At 40.0% G+C, this 19595-nt stretch overlaps 2 protein-coding genes across 2 annotated transcripts in view; one reads left to right on the forward strand and one right to left on the reverse strand.

Moving 5' to 3' along the window:
- Positions 1-135: 135 nt before the first annotated feature.
- Positions 136-16237, forward strand: ARL1 (ADP ribosylation factor like GTPase 1). The gene is given in 6 exon segments (NM_001031784.2): positions 136-438; positions 3705-3842; positions 7675-7756; positions 8785-8896; positions 12636-12814; positions 13799-16237. Coding segments are annotated over 6 exon segments (546 nt in total). The 5' UTR covers positions 136-434; the 3' UTR covers positions 13830-16237.
- Positions 16238-17811: 1574 nt separating this feature from the next.
- UTP20 (UTP20 small subunit processome component) overlaps positions 17812-19595 on the reverse strand; it is a 99513-nt gene continuing 97729 nt past the window's right edge. Inside the window, exons 61-62 of the mRNA XM_005664203.4 lie at positions 18906-19051; positions 17812-18136 (exon numbers count right to left, since the gene is read on the reverse strand). Of these exons, the coding sequence (XP_005664260.2) occupies positions 17981-18136; positions 18906-19051 (302 nt within the window). The 3' untranslated portion in view covers positions 17812-17980. The remainder of the gene's footprint in view (positions 18137-18905; positions 19052-19595) is intronic.

Below are 19595 nucleotides of genomic sequence, written 5' to 3' on the forward strand. Positions count from 1 at the left end.
GGGGGGGGGGGGTGTGTGTGTGTTGGTTAGAGTTTAAAATAAAAATTCGAATTTCCTTGTTTAGGAAGCCCTTCTTGTCCAAGAAAACAGAAGCAGGAACGACTTGGGGTTCTCGATTTTTTTTTTCTCTCGTAGGTTCTACAGTATCTACACCCAGTTCGCCGGGGATTTGTGTGGAAAGTGAAGACGCGGACCCTCAGGCCGCTGTTCCCAGCGCGCAGCCGCGGCGGCAGCCTTGCTCCCGCCCCCGCCGGGAGTCCGACGTGGAAGTTGCTGGCTGACCAGGCTTCCAAGGAAACCGCCTCGGAGCTGGAGACGGAGCTGGAGTGCAGGCCTAGGCGAGGGGCGGTGGCGGCGCCAAGGCTCGAATAGGAGTCGTTGCCAAGGCTGGGGCCGGTCTCTGACGATCGACGAGGGCGGAGAGGAGGTTCATCATGGGTGAGAGACCTGAGAAGGGAGCCTGCGCGCGCTCGAGAGGCCGAGGCCCAGAGCTGGGGCCGGCCGGGAAAGCCCGGAATAGTCGGCGTTTTAGGGGGCGGGTCGCTGAACAACACTTAACGGGGCTCTTGGATGGGTCTGCATGGACCGTACCTCGAACCTTCTCCCCTGCCCTTGTTTCACCTTTTTCCCGGCGGGGTCATAGGTGGGGACAGCTGGGTCTCTCTTCCCTCGGACCCAGCTCGACCTGCTGGGCGGAGCCGGTCTTGCGAAGCTTGGCAACGTGTCAGTCGTAGGTTCCCTGAGGTTTCTTGGGTGAAAGATGAGATCTGACCTTGTAGTGGAAGCTTGATTCTTTCTCCCTGTCTCTGGAACAGCGACACTTAAAATCCAAGAGGGAGGGAGCGGGTTGCTCGTAGGGTTACTCGTAATATTTTATTGCCAATTTGGCATTCGTCTGTAGCTTGCATTTGTCTGTAGCTTTTCACGTAGATAATAAAGTGGAGGAGGAAATGGGCAGAGTATTACTAGAGATGATGTTTTAATCTCAATTTTTGGAGTGCTAATTGAGGGAACTACATCGTCACTACAAGCGTCAGGTAAAGACAGCTTCCCTCCCCGATAGAGCCCACCTGAAGGTGCAGATTTTTAAACCTGTTTACATCTCTCCAAATGATGCAAATTCTTTGCGATTTTCTCGGGAGTTTACTTCTTGCTCTGGAACATCACAAGCGCTTACTTTTTTTTTTTTTTTTTAGGGCCGCACCTGAGGCATTTGAAAGTTCCCAGGTTAGGGGTGAAATTGGAGCTATAGCTGCCGGCCTACTCCACAGCAACGCAGGATCCTGGTCTGCGACCTACACCGCAGCTCAGGGCAATGCAGGATCCCCGACCCACTGAGCAAGGCCAGAAATGGAAATTGCACCCTCATGGATACTAGTCAGATTCATTTCTGCTGCACCAGAGCAGGAACACCTTACCTGTCTTTTTTCAAAACCCTTCACTTTTCTTCCCACCTCCCACTTTCTATTGTGGCTCAGTGGGTTAGGGACCCTACCTTGTCTCTGTGAGGATGTGGGTTGGGTCTCTGGCATCGTTCAGTGGGTTAAGGATCTGGCTGTTGCTGCAAGCTGGGGCATAGGTCACAGATGGCTGGAATCTGGTGTTGCTGTGGTTGTTGTGTAGGCCTCAGCTGCAGCTCTGATTAAACTCGATTAAACTCCTGGCTTGGGAACTTATAGAGGCCACAAGTGCCATTGTAAAAAAAAAAAAAAAAAAAAAATTATTGAAGTGTAATTGATTCACAGTGTTGGGACAATTTCTGCAGTACAGCAAAGTGACTCAAACATGCATATATAGTTAGTTATTTCTTTTTAATGGTTGCACCTGTGGCATATGGACGTTACCAGGCTAGAGGTTGAATTGGAGCTGCAGCCACTGGCCTGCACCACACCCACAGCAACACTGGATCTGAGCCACATCTGTGATCCATGCTGCAGCTTGCAGCAATGCTGGATCCTTAACCCATTAAGTGAGGCCAGGGATCCAGCCTGCATCCTCACTATGTCGGATTCTTAACAGGAGCTTCAGAAAAAACTTCTTTTATTTTTTATTTCTTTTCATTTATTTATTTATTTATTTTGCTTTTTAGGGCCTCACCCGCAGCATATGGAGGTTTCCAGGCTGGGGGTCCAATCGAAGCTGTAGCCACCGGCCTACACCAGAGTCACAGCAATGCAGGATTCGAACCCCATCTGTGGCCTACACCACAGCTCACAGCAACACCAGATCCTTGACCCAGTGATGGAGGCCAAGGATTGAACCCGCAACTTCATGGTTCCTAGTCGGATTCCTTTTCGCTGCACCATGACGGAAACTCCAGAAAAGACTTACTTTAAAAGTGCTTTCTTTTTTTCTAAAAAGAATAAAGATTCCAAATTTCCACTTCCCTTATTCCTAGGGGTTATTTTATTTAAACAATGCAAATGAATCAACACCTTAACCTATTGTTGGGAAGTCCTGCAGAGACAAAGGATAATTTTAAAATTTTAACTTTTTCCAGCTTTATTGAGGTATGAATGATAAAAATTGCATATATTTAAGGGATACAGTTTTGATGTAGGTATACATTGTGAAATGATTACCAAATCAAGCAGATTTATACATCCATCACCTTACATAGTTAACCTTTTTGTATGTGTGATGAGAACACTTCCAGTCTACTTGCTTAGCAGATTTCAAGTGTATGATACATTGTTGTTACTTATAGTCACCATGATGTTTATTAAAAGTCTCCACAACTTATCTTCAAACAGTTTATATCCTTTGACTAACATCTTTCCTATTTCCCCCATTTCCCGGGTATCTATCTGGTAACCACCGTCCTATTCTCTGTTCACAAGTGCTTTTATATTACACAATACCTTGTGTGTAAAAAGCTTTCTGGTAATATTACATAATGCACTGAATGTAGCTTTCTTATTTTTCTAATGATTTTCCATCAAAAATAGTTTTTTTTTTTTTTTTTTTGTCTTTTTGCTATTTCTTGGGTTGCTCCCGCGGCATATGGAGGTTCCCAGGCTAGGGGTTGAATTGGAGCTGTAGCCTCCGGCCTATGCCAGAGCCACGGCAACACAGGATCCGAGCCGCATCTGCAACCTACACCACAGCTCACGGCAACGCCGGATCGTTAACCCACTGAGCAAGGGCAGGGATCGAACCCGCAACCTCATGGTTCCTAGTCGGATTCGTTAACCACTGCACCACGACGGGAACTCCAGTTTTTTATTTTTTTATTTTTTGGCTTCATCTCAGTATTTTGTGCTAGTTCTATTCCTTACAGAGAATACTCAATGATTGAAGGTACTTAAGATGATATTGCTGCTATACAGCAATAATAATTACTTTTCATGTTCAAGAACCTCATTGTTCAATGTCATTCTGATTTGCACTTTGGGGTAGTGAGGAGATGATGCTAAGAGAGCCGCATTCTCCTCAGTAGAAAGTGAGCTTCATGAGGACAGTGGTCATATTTCTCTTGTTTTTGAGTGTATCTTTATCTCTCTGACACCTGGTATCTACTAGAATGTGGTAGCAATTAGTAATTACTATTTTGATGTTGAATAATATATTTCACGGGAGCAAAATATACACCTATGAATTACAATAGTATTTAATTTGGTATAGCTTTCAAAGGGCAAGATTAAATCTTTTGTGGACATAGCTCACAAAATGGTATTGAAATTCATTTTTGTTATTTTTTTAAGGTGGCTTTTTCTCAAGCATTTTCTCCAGTCTGTTCGGAACCCGGGAAATGAGGATTTTAATTTTGGGATTAGATGGAGCAGGAAAAACTACAATTTTGTACAGATTACAGGTTGGAGAAGTCGTAACCACTATTCCTAGTAAGTGTTTGTGTGATAAACTGATTATAAGGGCTTTCTGTTTCCATCCAACGTAACTTTATTTGCGAATAAATAATTGTATATTGTAATTGATAAGGTTTGTAAACTTCTACTATGAGCATAATGTTGGTAACCCTTTTTTTTTAAAATAAAGCTATCTATTTTTAATAAGGTTTTTTTTTTAATAATTTTTTTATTTTCCCACTGTACAGCAAGGGGGTCAGGTTATCCTTACATGTATACATTACAATTACATTTTTTCCCCCACCCTTTCTTCTGTTGCAACATGAGTATCTAGACAAAGTTCTCAATGCTATTCAGCAGGATCTCCTTGTAAATCTATTCTAAGTTGTGTCTGATAAGCCCAAGGTCCCGATCCCTCCCACTCCCTCCCCCTCCCATCAGGCAGCCACAAGTCTTTTCTCCAAGTCCATGATTTTCTTTTCTGAGATGTTCATTTGTGCTGGATATTAGATTCCAGTTATAAGTGATATCATATGGTATTTGTCTTTGTCTTTCTGGCTCATTTCACTCAGGATGAGATTCTCTAGTTCCATCCATGTTGCTGCAAATGGCATTATGTCATCCTTTTTTATGGCTGAGTAGTATTCCATTGTGTATATATACCACCTCTTCCGAATCCAATCATCTGTCGATGGACATTTGGGTTGTTTCCATGTCCTGGCTATTGTGAATAGTGCTGCAATGAACATGCGGGTGCATGTGTCTCTTTTAAGTAGAGTTTTGTTCGAATAGATGCCCAAGAGTGGGATTGCGGTAACCCTTTTTTTTTTCTATAGAGTTCAGTGTAATTAATGCACCTCTTTGCGTGGTAGAATTTTGCCATTTAGAGCTATTTTAAAAGTTGGGTAGAGGTATATCACCTAATCTCATTGAGAGCCAGTATTTTCATTGATAAAATGAAGATTGGCTTTGAGGGGGAGTACATCAAGTATGTAAAATACTCTGTAAGCCTGTGTAAAGAATTATATAGAGGAGTTCTCTTGTGACTCAGCACGTTAAGGATCCGGCATTGTCACTGCAGTGGCTCTGGTTACTACAGTGGTGCATGTTCGATCCCTGGCCCAGAAATTTCCACGTGTTGTGGGTGCTGCCAAAAAAAAGAATTGTATAGCTACTAAGTGATATTATACATGTGAAGCAGGGTTTTTCCTGTATTTGTAACTATTTAAGATTAGTTTCTCTTAAGTAATTCTATTGATTACTTTTCAAGATGTGAGTTGTTGAAGAGACTGAGTGTTGAATTAATCTAGTACTTGAACATATCCAGAAATAACTCTAAATCAATTGATATCTTAGAAAAATGTTCTTCAGCAGTCCTATTTTACTACATAAGAATGTTGTCCTGTTACTTATATGCTTTTTTCATTAGTTGCCCTGAATTTACTTAGAGAAAATTAGTGCACTTAAACTAAGTTTGTAGAGTTCACTCAAGAATATTTGAATTATGCCTTTTGGAGTTCCCTTCGTGGCTCAGCAGAAACGAATCTGACTGGTATCCATGAGGATACAGGTTCGATCCCTGGCCTCGCTCAGTGGGTTAAGTATCTGGCGTTGCCATGAGCTGTGGTATAGGCTGCTGACGAGGCTCAGATCCTGCATTGCTGTGGCTGTGGCTGTGGCATAGGCTGGTGGCTACAGTTCCAATTAGACCCCCAGCCTGGGAAACTCCAAATGCTGTGGGTGCAGTTCTAAAAAGACACACACACACACAAAAAGTGTATTTAAATTATGCCTTTAAAGTTACTTTGTCACTCAAGGAACGTCTGTATATAATACCATTTAAATTTCCAGATTAAAAAAGAAATCTAGCTTTTATGAAAGAGGAACTTTTCTGTGTCATCTGTTACTTCTTTTTGCCACCCTCAGTAAATTTCATCTTCCTCAGTTTTTATGTCTCAGAATTGCCCATTTGTGCTGCAGTTGAGTCTTGGTGGCTTCTTTAGTACACGTAGCCCAGTGGATTACATTTCGGCCTGATTGTGAGTGTGGTTTATACTTGTCCACACTTGTCCTTTGCACATAAACAGTGTTCCTAATTGAGGTGAAGATTGTGATTACGCTGTTACCCAGTTCTAAGGGAGGTATCATGAACTTTTTAGTTTTTCACTTAGTTTTGCTATAGTGTAATTGTTTTTTTCTTTTTATAGCAGTGCCTGCAGTATATGGAAGTTCCGGGGCCAGGGCTTGAATTAGAGCTGCAGCTGCAGGCCAATGCCATAGCCACAGCAACATCAAATCAGAGCCATATCTGTGACCTATGCTGCAGCTTGCAGCAATGCCGGATTCTTAACACAATGAGAGAGGCCAGGGATCGAACCCATGTCCTCCTAGACACCATGTTGGGTTCTTAACCCACTGAGCTACAATGGGAACTCTAGTATAGTTATTTTTTTAGTTGTAATAGCTTACTTGCCACGTACTCATAAGCATCATTTGCCAGTAAAAACTTAAATCTTAAAAATTGTCTAGTTACATCTGTCTTTTTTTACTTTTTTTTTTAAGTTTGTAAAATTTTAGTGATCATTGTGTATGTTTGTGTGTATGTATAAAACATAGCTCCTAAGTTTTTTTCAGCATCCTCTCTACCCTCTTTTTTTTTTTTTTGTCTTTTTTTTTGCTATTTCTTTGGGCCGCTCCCACGGCATATGGAGGTTCCCAGGCTAGGGGTCGAATCAGAGCTGTAGCCCCTGGCCTAGCCAGAGCCACAGCAACGCGGGATCCGAGCCGTGTCTGCAACGTACACCACAGCTCACGGCAACGCCGGATCGTTAACCCCCTGAGCAAGGGCAGGGACCGAACCCGCAACCTCATGGTTCCTAGTTGGATTCGTTAACCACTGCGCCACGATGGGAACTCCCTCTCTACCCTCTTTTAGACTCCTTTCAGTGGAGTAGTATCCTTCCTTAGCCATGTGTTGCCAGAGCTCCACTTATGGAGGATGGTAGAGGAAAGGGACGGGACACCTCCCCTTTGACCATCCCGCTGTGACCTTACTACAAATGAGCTCTTGGGGAAGTCTTCAGAGGGTCTGTGAAATTGCCAGCCTCAGAGAACCTTAAAGGAGTATAGAGCCATGCTGTGCCCTTACCCACTGAAGTTTAGAATCTATCTAGGCTTTCTTGGTTTTGTTCCCTGTTATTTGACTACCTACCAAAATTCCTTTTTTTTTTTTTTTTTTGGTAATATGTCTATAACTGTTCTTTCTAAATAGAACTTTCTGAACACTTTTGTATGCCAGTACTGTATTATAAGGGGAGTTTAACATAATAGGGTTTCCACTGAGCTACGAATTTCATATTTGCAGAGATTCTTGTATACCCTGAAAATGGGGCTGATTTTGCTAATTAATGCCTGTGTGTGTGTGTGTGTAGCACTGCATGCTGTCTTAACTTAAATGGAAGACTACTCAGCTAATAATGTTATTCAACAATTACTATTAATTTCGGAAACTCAGATTATGTACTGTTTTTTTGTGTTTTTTTGGTTTTTTTTTTTTTTTTTTGCTTTTTAGGGCTGCACCTGTGGCATATGGAAGTTCCCAGGCTAGGGGTCAAATCAGAGCTGCGGTTACTGGCCCATACCACAGCCACAGCAACATGGGATCTGAGCCACATCTGCAACCTACACCACAGCCTGTGGCAATGCCAAATACTTAACCCACTGAGCAAGGCTAGGGATCAAACCGCATCCTTATGGATACTAGTTGGGTCCCTAACACACTGAGCCACAGTGGGAACGCCCCAGCCTGTGTGCTTTGAAGATAGAATGCACTAATCTGCATAAACTACTAATCTAATTTCTCTTCCAGCCATTGGATTTAATGTTGAGACGGTAACATACAAGAACCTTAAATTCCAAGTCTGGGATTTAGGAGGACAGACAAGTATCAGGTATGGTACAAAGGCCATCTTAGTTTTGCAGTATTGAATCTTTATTAGTTCTTTTAGGGTTAATAGCAGTAAACCAAAACATACCTTCCTCTTAATTTTATTGGGACCCACCTTGTCTAAATTGAGTAAAACTGCTTTCTTCTTTCAATTAAGATCTGAGAATTAAAAATTTTAACTAAAGAATTAAAATCTAAGGAAGCTAGTTTTTCAGATATCACTTAAATGAAAAATTTTTCCACGAATATCTCAGGACCTAAATCTTCGGTAATTTGAAATCAAGAGGGTCCTCTAGTTCTTGTCAGTCCCTTGCTCTATGAGACAGGCTGTTTTGGATTTCATGAAAATACCTTTTAGGTCCACCATTTGGGCTAATATGAACATAGATGCCCTCTGAAAGTCAGGTCTCCTGCCCATCATTCTGTGCTTGACATGGCAACTGTGAAGGTTTAATGGCTGTCACCGATTCCTCACGAGGCTACTTACTATCTTAAAAGATCAGTAGTGCATTCCCCAGACATCCTGCTGCCTTTCACTCATTTTATTTCTTGAACCATTTTTGCGTCTATTTCTAGTTTTAGCCATTTTTACTTGTCTTCAGTGATCAATTTAATGTCTACTATAAAAAATTATATTAAAATTTTTTTTAAGAACCCATCCCTCTTAAGGAGTTTCTTGTTAAAGATTTAGAAGATACAACAATTAGGTCTGTGTAGAACATTTTTTTATCAGTACATTTAGTGATGCTGTAGATTATAAATGTATTTTCTTAGCCTAAAGCCTGAACTCATTCTGAAGTTCCTTGTTCCTGTGATTTATATTTATGAACATTTTTTCCATCCTGTCCCACCTGAGGGGTGTATGTCTGTCAGAAACAGTGAGTCATTATGCATTGATTCTACATGGGTGGGGAAAGATTGGAGAGTTATACCCCCTACGCCAGTGTTGCCAAGACCCAGAATGTAAATTAACATCTCAGTTTCTTCTTCTTTTAAATAATAATATGTTCTCCCTTTCTGAATTTTCTTTAGGCCATACTGGAGATGTTATTATTCAAACACAGATGCAGTCATTTATGTAGTAGACAGTTGTGACCGAGACCGAATTGGCATTTCCAAGTCAGAGTTAGTTGCCATGTTGGAGGTAAGAAAGCTTTGTAAAAATGTGGGGAAATCATTTACATTTACTTGCTGTTTTCATTGTTTATTGTCACATACAGGAATAATTAAAAGGAAAACAGAGGAGTTCCCTAGTAGCCTAGTGAACGGATCGGGTGTTCTTGTCACTACTGTGGCTCAGGTCACTGCTGTGGTGTGGGTTCCATCCCTGGCCCAGGAATTTCTGCATGCCTTCCTTGGGTGGGGCCAAAAAAAAGGGAAAACAGGGATTAGTACCATTTTCTTCCTTACAAATTCCTATTCCAAAAATATTGTTGGAGAAATAAAAACAAATACCTTGTGGCAACACCAGATCCTTAACCCACTGAGGCCAGGAATCGAACCTGCATCCTCATGGGTACAGTTAGGTTCTTAACCTGCTGAGCCACAGTGGGAACTCCTGTTACTCCTGCTTGGAATGCTTTTTCCAAATCTTTGCATGGCTGCCTTCTTGACATGTTTCATTTGACATGTTTATTCTGCAGAGAGGGATTTCACTTAAATTCCAACCCCTTATCCTACTTTATTCTTTGCACCACCAATCATTTCTTTCCATTATTTTAAAATATATTTGTTTAATTATATATACCTCTCACCCTAAAATGGAAAAGACTTTGAGTTTTACATCTGTACCCATGATGTGTAGAACCACGTGCAGCTCTTAAGTAAGAGCTCAGTACGTTGTTTTCATTGAGGTTTGTAAGATAATTCATTGGCTAGCTGACTGAAATCAGGATGCATTGACTAATCAGCTAAGTTTTAAAACCTCCATTTGTTAAAAAGCTTTTCAAATATACGAATGATTAATTTAATTAATAACAAAATTACCTTTGCTTGATAAAATTAGATGAGTAGATTTCTTTTTCCCACCAACATTACTATTCTGGATTATCTGATCATTGAATGTTTAAATGTTAAATTCTAGGCCACTTGATTACCTACTTCAGACTTCTCATTTTTTGGATGACCAACATCTTAGTAGCTTCTGAGTTAGAAATTGCAGACCTAAAGTTTTACAGTTTTGCTTAATTGCTTTTACAATATAGCATCATATTTATCATAAGAGCTTCTTACTTCTTAGACCAAATTTAAAGTATAAGGAATTATTTTTTTTTAATAGCTGTGCCGATGGCATGTGGAAGTTCCCAGGCTAGGGGTCCAGTTGGAGCTGCAGCTGTCAGCCTACACCACAGCCACAGCAATGCCAGATCCACTCTGCATCTGCGACCTACACAGCAGCTCACAGCCACTCTGGATCCTTAACCCACTGAGTGAGGCCAGGGATGAACTTGAATCCTCATGGATACTAGTTGGGTTCGTAACCACTGAGCCGCAACAGGAACTGCAAAGTATGAGGAATTTTAAGGGACTGGTTAATTGCCTTGGGTATAACAGATTTTTAAAATAAAATCTTTATTTAGATGTAAATCATGTGGTATAATAGATTTTTATTGTGTAAAATACTGTAGAAAAGAAATGGATTTTTAACTTTATTCCACAGTTCTCAAATTGTGCTAGATTATTGTTAGGTTTTTTGTGGTATTAAGATTTGACTTGTATAATCTTAGGAAGAAAGGACTAAAAATTTTATTCATTCTTTAGAAAGTAACTTAATTCAATCAATAAATAATGATATAATGTACATGTGGAGTAGGAGTCAGAACTACTATATTAAAATATATAGGCACAGGAGTTCCCATTGTGGCGCAGTGGAAACGAATCTGACTAGGAACCATGAGGTTGCGGGTTCGGTCCCTGGCCTTGCTCAGTGGGTTAAGGATCCGGCGTTGCCGTGAGCTGTGGTGTAGGTTGCAGATGCGGCTCGGATCCTGCATTGCTGTGGCTCTGGCGTAGGCCAGCAGCTGTAGCTCCGATTCAGTCCCTAGCCTGGTAAACCTCCATATGCCACAGGTGTGGCCCTAAAAAGACAAAAAAAAAAAAAAAAAAAAAAATTATAGGCACAAAATCAATTTGTTTTACCTTTGTACACAAAAATTTTGTGTATTTATTTACTTATTTTTATTTTTTTTCTTGTTTTCTCAGGGCCACTCCCACAGCATATGAAAGTTCCCAGGCTAGGGGTCGAATTGGAGCTGTAGCTGTTGGCCACAGCTATGCCACATCTGAGCCTCATCTGCAGCCTACACGCAGGTCATGGCAACACCAGATCCTGAACCCACTGAGTAAGACCAGAGATCCAGTGCGTATCCTCATGGATACTAGTCAGGTTCATTACCGCTGAGCTACAATGGGAATTCCCCCAAATTTTAAATGAATTAAAGAACTAAATACAAAAATGGAAATCAGGGGAGTTCCCTGGTGGCTCAGCGGGTTAAATATCCGGTATTGCCATTGCTGTGGCTTGGGTCACTGCTGTGACATGGATTCGATCCCTGGCCTGGGAACTTCCACATGCCATGGGTGTGGCCAGAAAAAGGGAAATCATTATAAGTGTTTAAAATTTCTGAATTGGGAAGGTTTTTCTGAATCAAATGATTGGAAACAATTACAAAAGAAGTGATAGATTATATTAATAGAAACCAAAAAACAACCAAAGCTCAGATGCCAAACAATACAAATTAGGGTAACATAGGGAACTGCACAGTTTCATAACTAGTGACACTAGGATTAGTGTTCTTAATCATATAAATACCTTTTGCAAATCAATAGAAAAATGAGCAAGAGGCATGAACCTACAGTTTATGGGAGAAAAGTATATTGCAAATAACATTTGCATTTCTAGTACCCTGGTAATAAATAAGTATATAATGATATGCTATGTGTGAAGAAATACAGTGTCCAGTTCTGCCAAAGCTGCATTGAAGACGGGCACTGTCATATGCTGTTTGTGGAGTTGGAATTGTTACAACCTCTCTAATAGCCTGGAAAAAATTTCATACTTTGATCCCATTTTCACAGAATAGTGATGAAGGAAATAAAGATTTGCAGAAAGCTTTCTATGTAATGATTCTATCACTTGGGTTCTCTAATACTTGAATGAAAAGAATCTACTAAGAATCTAATACTGGAAAACAGTTCTATCATGTATGGCGCATGCATTCATAGTGTAGAGTATATTTAGCCATTAATTAAAAAATTTTTTTATGATTTTGAAAAATATCTACAATATGTTTGTTTTTTAAAGGAGGTATGGAACCATATTTAAATGTGATCTTAAATATATGAATATATTTATTAAATAAACTATAAGTATCTGAATTACAGAGCAGTAGAAAACACCCAAAATGTTAAGCAGTGATCATATTCAGGAGATAGGATTATGGGTGAAGTTTCATTTCTTCATACTTCTCTATAATTTAAATCATTATAATGAACATTATATATTAATAATTAGGAAATGTGCTTTTATTTTATTTATTTTTTTGCTTTTTACGGCTGCACCTATAGCATAGGGAGGTTCCCAGGCCAGGGGTCCAATTGGAGCTGCAGCTGTTGGCTTATGCCACAGCCATAGCATCGCTGATTCCGAGCCGAGTCTACAACCTACGTCACCGCTTATGGCGACACCAGATCCTTAACCCACTGAGCAAGGCCAGGGATCGAACCTGCAACCTCATGGGGTTCCTAGTTGGATTCATTTCTGCTGCACCACAACAGGAACACCTAGGAAATGTGCTTTTAAAGTAATGGATATTTTGGCATTTTTCCTAAACTCAAGGAAGCAAATTGATTAGAAGCAATAAAACATTTTCTATTTTATTTAGGAAGAAGAGCTTAGAAAAGCCATTTTAGTGGTGTTTGCAAATAAACAGGACATGGAACAGGCCATGACTCCGTCAGAGATGGCAAATTCGCTTGGCTTACCTGCCTTGAAGGACCGAAAATGGCAAATATTCAAAACTTCAGCAACCAAAGGCACTGGCCTTGATGAGGCAATGGAGTGGTTAAGTATCATGTTTCTAGAAGTCATTTGCGTATTTGTGTGTACATGCAGCTGTTTACAAATGTGTAATTTCCCTTTAGTCTTGATGAAATTCAGATTACTTAGCTAGCTGTTTATCATATTAAGTTCTTTTGGCCTTTTCTTCCACTGGCCTTCATGTACATATGCTTTTATTTCACCCACACCTACCTTTTATACTTAGATAAGCCAGCTCTCTGCTCTGTTTCTAGCTTTCCCCCGCCTCACCCCACCCTCCAATTCCTTGTGCTTGCAGTTAAGGTTCTCTTCTTAGTAGCCTTCCCTGATGTGTCTCCATGCCCACTGCCTTGAGCACACACATAGGTGTCCTTGTCACAGGTCAGTGACCTAATAGAACTTGTTCCACTATCTTGTAATTGGTTTGTGCATCTACTCATTAGATCATCATCTCCTTGACGACTGAGACTAGTCTTCCTCCCTGAATTATCTACATCTTACCTGGCTACAGTAGTAGTAGCCTGGAAAGTGGATATTTGGTCTTTTTTGATTATTCATTCAAAGCGTAGACAAAGTGAAAAACTAGAAAGATCCTCATGGAAATTGAGTCCATCGCCTTATTCTTCTGATATAACTATCTTAGCCTTCATCATTTAAAGTACTTTATTTTATTCTATCTTGTCTTTTTAGGACCGCACCCAAAGCATATGGAGGTTCCCAGGCTGGCCTACTCCACAGCCACAGCAACGCCAGATACAAACCATGTCTTTGACCTACACCAGAGCTCACTGCAACGCCAGGTCCTTAACCTACTGAGCAAGTCCAGGGATCGAACCCATGTCCTCATGAATACTAGTTGGGTTCCTTAACCACTGAGCCACAACAGGAACTCCCATTTAAAGTGCTTCTGGAATCTACTTCCAGTGTGAAATTTGTGTTACAAATGACCATGCCCTATACCTAAAAATTTGAAGTTAATGTTATAGAACTTCATTTTTCTCTTCACAGGTTAGTTGAAACATTAAAGAGCAGACAATAATTCAGTCACTTCTGTTCCTCTGAAATGAAGACCACATCACATATCCCTTTGGAAACAGCTAAGTGTGCTTCACACTACAAAATGTTAAAACTGTATGATCGCTGGCATATTACCGAACTGACTGCAACATTTGTAATAAATATAACAAATAAGTATCTGGTTGGAAGGGTAACTCATCGTGATTGAACCCACTGAAAGTCTGTTCTGTATAATGTAAAATACTCCTTCCTTGCTTTCTAGTGTTAAGGTATATAGTTTATTTGTATGGAATTCTTATTTAGATACAGTTCCATTAAAGAATGTACTTATTGAGGAAAAAACCTTCCAATTTTTAAATTAGTGGTTGCAGCTTGTTTGTATTAACACTAATAAATATCTTGACTCAGATGTTCCCCCCTAAAATGAATTTAAAAGGTTTTCCAAAGATTAGGCACCATAGAGTAGGCTAAGAACCTAGTGTGGGTAATTTTAGTCTTCATTTGCTTAATGACCACTTTATTTAAGCTGCTTTATTTAAAAGCTTTCGGTTATAGGCATGAGTTAAAGTGATTATTCTGGTGGTTAACTTCACTGACTTATCTGTAATTATCATTTTTTAGTATGTATAGTTATTGGGACAGTTTTACAGATAATGGATCTACGAAGCTAGGACAGGATGTAATGTCTTCATCTTTATAGATGTGGACCCAGGGTTCTGATAGGCTTGTCCAAGGTTACCTGCTAGTGAGGTGAGTCTCAGATGAGACTTCAGGGTCAGAAGCTTGTCCCATAAACTACATCATGCCAACATTATCAACAGAACTCCTTATATTAAAATTTATGCTAATTGAAGTAGACACGGCACATTCAAAATAAAGTCTATAAATGTATTTCCCCTTACTAGTGGAGGTAGTAAAAATAGTCCTAAATGGTTATATTTGATGGAATTCACAACATACTAAAGAAAGTTTCACATTAAAGGATTTTTTTTTTTAAAGAGCTATTTTAAGAAGCATTATAAAGTATGTCTTTTTGATTTCTTTTATCTACCTGTAATTGGACCTTTAAGTTTGATTGGTGAAAAGTCAAACTCTTTTTGGTTCTATAAGGAGAAATTAAGTACTCCTGAAGTTTAAATTTATGCTTACTGCTGCTAGGTATCAAAAACAATTGAACAAAAGTTTTAAGGGAACTTTTCAAACTACCCAGTCTGCCGCAGGATTGGCTACAACATAGCAGGTAAATGGAGTCCTTAGTAATTACTAAAATTAGGGGGAACCTTTTTCATTTTTTAATTTGGACAAGCAGTATTTAAAAAATTAGTTGCCAGTAAAGAGAACTTAATACCATTGTGCCCCTCAGGTCTCAGGAAAACTAGTGGTTCATTTCCTGTCCCTGCCATTGTCCTTCCAGATGTTGGCCTCTGGCCACTTTCCTTCACTTTTGGTCATTCAGCTCTTCACCCGTGGGACTTGTACTCTTATCCCCCAGGACCCTATCCTAATATTATGCTTTCTTGGAAATATTTTTTGGAGACCTTTCTCTAGGGACGAGTGTTCCCAGTGCACCTAATATTACTGAGCATACAACTAAACATTGGTTCATAGTTTCCAAGGCACTCCTGAGGGACAGACTTATTCATATTTATGTATTTAGAAACGAGTGTGGTGCGTGGCGCATTACGGCACCTCAGAATATGTCCATGGTTGGGTTGGGTGTGTATCTGTTAGCTAGGAAAAGAGTACATCTGTAATTTATACTTGGGTCCCTTTCCGGCCAGTGGCCCACATATCTAGTGCTGGGCTAAGTACTCCCAAGTAGTTGAGCACTGTGAAAGTGGAGGATGGGGAGGTGCAGCCCTGGCACCAAAGGCGAGCAGTTGGATGATTCTGATCCCTCTGGTTTGTTACAGTGAACAGGCTGGGGTAAATACATAGGGCGTACACTTATTTTAATATGCTATGAATTATAAAGTATTTGTCTAGCAGGAAACAATTGTACAGGTACGTCACAGGAGTTTGAAGTTCTTACTTATAAAAATCTACGAGTATTGTTTTGTGGGAAGCCTGAAAATGGGAAAAGCACCAAACCAGAAATCAGAACGCATGAGTTCTAGGCACAAAGGGCCATTCCATCAGTTTTTGTTTTTGTTTTGGACAAATGGTATCAGAGGTTTCTTTTAGCTCTAACATTCTATTTTATAACTCTGGTTGGTAGTTGTGCAGTGTCATGTGATCTATAGAAAAAAATGAGAAATTGAGACTGGTGGAATTCTGTATCAGGATACCTGAGATGCACTTTAAATTGTGGAAATGTAAGCTCCTTGAGGGCAGGGACCACACCTTATCTACTGTTAGAGTCCCTTGCATCTAGTATGGTGCACCGGGCACATACTAGGCACTCAATAAATATTTACCGATGAAAACAAAGCTGTGCTCAATATACTTGAGAGATGTATTCTTTCTGATTTTTGCCTTTGTATTAACTTTTGTTTTTTTGATCTAAAAACTTTTATAAAAGCAGTACATACGCTTTAAGTCACTTAGAATTGAGTCTGCCCTTCCAAGATGCCCTGTGTTTATCCTTTGACACATTACAAACTCCTTGGAAGTGTGAGAACTCCTGTTTGAGACAAGACTACATCAAAGCATAGATGCTGAAGTTCATGAGTGTTTGGACACTTGATTACTATGTCATATGCTATAGTAGTCTAACCCCATAATTACAATTATTAACAGCATAGGCTTTCAGTCGGGTTTGAATCTTGACTTTGCCACTTACAACCTATGTCACCCTTAGGTGGATAATTTAATATGAGATAAGATTCCTCATCTGTAAAATAAGTTTTAGGAAGCTCTCAGGAAGACTGTGAAGGTTAAATAAAACGTATAGGATGGATTCTTCCTCCCCTCACCCTTCCACATACATTGGGCACTAAAGAATATGCTTCCACATCAAGTGTAGAAAAGAGGCAAAAGATAGCATATGGTTGAACAAGATAATGCCAGGTTATTTTCCAGAGTGATTTATTCGAGTTCCCTCTCTACCATGCTTGCCACCACTTGGTATTGTCAGCCTTATTAATCTGAAGGGTTGAAAGTGGAATTTCATTCTGATGTTAATCTGCATTTTCCTCATTATTAATGAGGTTGAATACAGAAGTGACTAAAAATATTTAGCAACTAAACATAGCTGATGCAGGAAAACCCCTAGTAAGTCCGGGTGTTAATCCTTAAATTTCTGGGGTGGGGAGATGTGGAGTCTAGGGAGGCACTTGGGGGTCAGGGTAGTGACTACTTACTAACGAGTATAAGTACTTTAATATTTAAGAACTGGTATAGAATAGTAGCGAAATGTTATGGTTTAAGGGCTATTTATATTTCTTCTGTGCAATGCCTATTTCTTTTGCTATTTTCTCCGCAGTATTATTTTTGTTGATTCATAGCTATTTGTTATATGGCCTGGGTACTCCTAATCCTTTATCAGTATATGGTACCTACCACATCCCAGTGGTGTCTTTTTATAAGTAGTTCTTAATTTTAATGAAGTAGGGTTTATCCCTCTATAGAGACCACTTTCTGTTTTAGTTTTCATATCCGACAGGGCAACCTTCTTATTCTCCTTTTTTAAGATCATGGTTATTTTTGATTTACTATCTTCCATATAAATTTCAGAATAAGCTTGTTAGGATAACATGAAGAACTCCTTTGGGATTTTGCTCAAATATGCATTTAACCAGTGGGACCCAACTTGGGAAGAACTAGCAACTTAGGACACGGAATCTTCCCATCCATGAGCATGGCAATACCTCTCCATTCGCGCAGACCTTTCTTAATGCCTTTTGATAAAGCTTTATAATTTCTGCCATAAAGGTACTGTAAATCATTTGACTTATTCCTAACTTTTTCTACATTGTTATCTCGCTACTTTAATGTGTATTTAAAAAAACTTTTTTCAACTATCACTAGCGTCACATGCTTTTTAGACAGAGAAGATACAGGAGTACTATAAAATATTTTAATTAAAAAATAAGCACAATTATATTAAACTATATAATATACAATCTATGCCAGACCTTAAATAATAAACCTGCTATGATTTTTGGATCAGTGGGTACATCAGAAAGCTCACGTTTTGGAGTAAGGTGAGACAGTGTTATAACAGGGAGCACTTTACTCCACCATTGCTAAATTTTTTAGGCTGTGGCTCTTTTGTCTCTTGGCCTTATATCCTGGACGTAGGAACTCTATCTTTCTCTTCTTTGCTTCACTTTTATTTTTGTGTTTCTTTAGTTTTTTCTTCGCGGCAATATCAGGATTAGTCACAAACTTGAAAAAAGAATAGAAATTTTATATTACTTTTAAAGTAAATGTTAAACCAATAAAAAATGGACCATTTTATTCACCTTAAAACATCACAAATGCAATATATGTCCATTGAAGAAAATCTGGTGCCCCAGCTACAAAGTCCCACTTCTCAAACAACCAATTCCTCTTTCCTCCCTGGGTAAGTCTGATACACATTCATGCATACACCCCTGTTTACTTTATTTGTCTTTTTAGGGCCGTATCCAAAGCTGTGGAGGTTCTCAGGCTAGGAGTCGAATCAGAGCTACAGCTGCCAGCCTACGCCACAGGCACGGCAATGTAGGATCCTTAACCCACTGAGCGAGGCCAGGAATCAAATCTGAGTCCTCATGGATACTAGTCGGGTTTGTTGTTGTTGTTGTTGTTTTTTGTTTTTTGTCTTTTTGCTATTTCTTGGGCCGCTCCCACGGCATATGGAGGTTCCCAGGCTAGGGGTCGAATTGGAGCCGTAGCCACCAGCCTACACCAGAGCCACAGCAACGCATCATCCGAGCCACGTCTGCAACCTGCACCACAGCTCACGGCAACGCTGGATCGTCAACCCACTGAGCAAGGGCAGGGACCGAAGTCGAAACCTCATGGTTCCTAGACGGTTCATTAACCACTGCTCCACGACGGGAACTCCATTAGTCGGGTTTGTTAACCACTCAGCCATAAAGAGAACTCCACACCCCTGTTTAAAAACAGTTAAGCCTAATGAACATGCCATATTTTCAAACAGCAGACCTACCTCTAAAGCCTTCCTCTTTTTCCGGAGTGCCCTTTTCTCATTAGCCTGTTTCTGTACAGAGGCAAAGGCTAATGAGAAGCTCTCAAGCCCAACCAGCTTTTTCAGTATTTCTATGATTTCCTGGGACAGATTCTTCAGTGAAGGATCTAATCACACAGAAGAGCAGTAATCAGAAACCCGTAGTAAAGGACACGTGAATATGTACAATCAACAACTTGCAAAATTTAAATTCCCGAGGCATCACTTTGGGCACTTCAACATTAAACACTGATCTGAAACTAGGCTCTGCATTTCTGAGATGGGAGAACAAGCAGAAGTGTTGGACACAGCACTCCAAGCCACCACCTCATCCAGGATGCAGCAAGAGATCAGAGACCATGAGGCAACTTCCCAGCGGAATCCTGGCTCAGAAGACATTAAAGTAATTTGAGAACTTGACAGAAATGTTTTGGGTTACTTTTATTAACCTGCTCAGCTCTGTGCAGATGAGGGAAAAAAAGGTAAGTGTGTTTCTCTGCGTCCTAATTCAGGGGTCACAGAGGCTTAGCTCTGGCTGTATCCTCTTCTTTTTTGATCAAAGAGCCCTGTGAGAAGCTGACAAAAAGGTATGCTCTCCCATCCGTCCCTGCCTCTCCTTCCCAAATACAAATAAACCACAGATTTCTGCATTCAGTTTCAGGAGAGCTCACA

This window comes from Sus scrofa, chromosome 5 (assembly GCF_054392235.1).
Source record: "Sus scrofa isolate SSC_HxYL_T2T_F1_AM1 chromosome 5, Sscrofa_HxYL_maternal_Yorkshire_Landrace_v2.0, whole genome shotgun sequence".
Classification (NCBI taxonomy): domain Eukaryota; kingdom Metazoa; phylum Chordata; class Mammalia; order Artiodactyla; family Suidae; genus Sus; species Sus scrofa.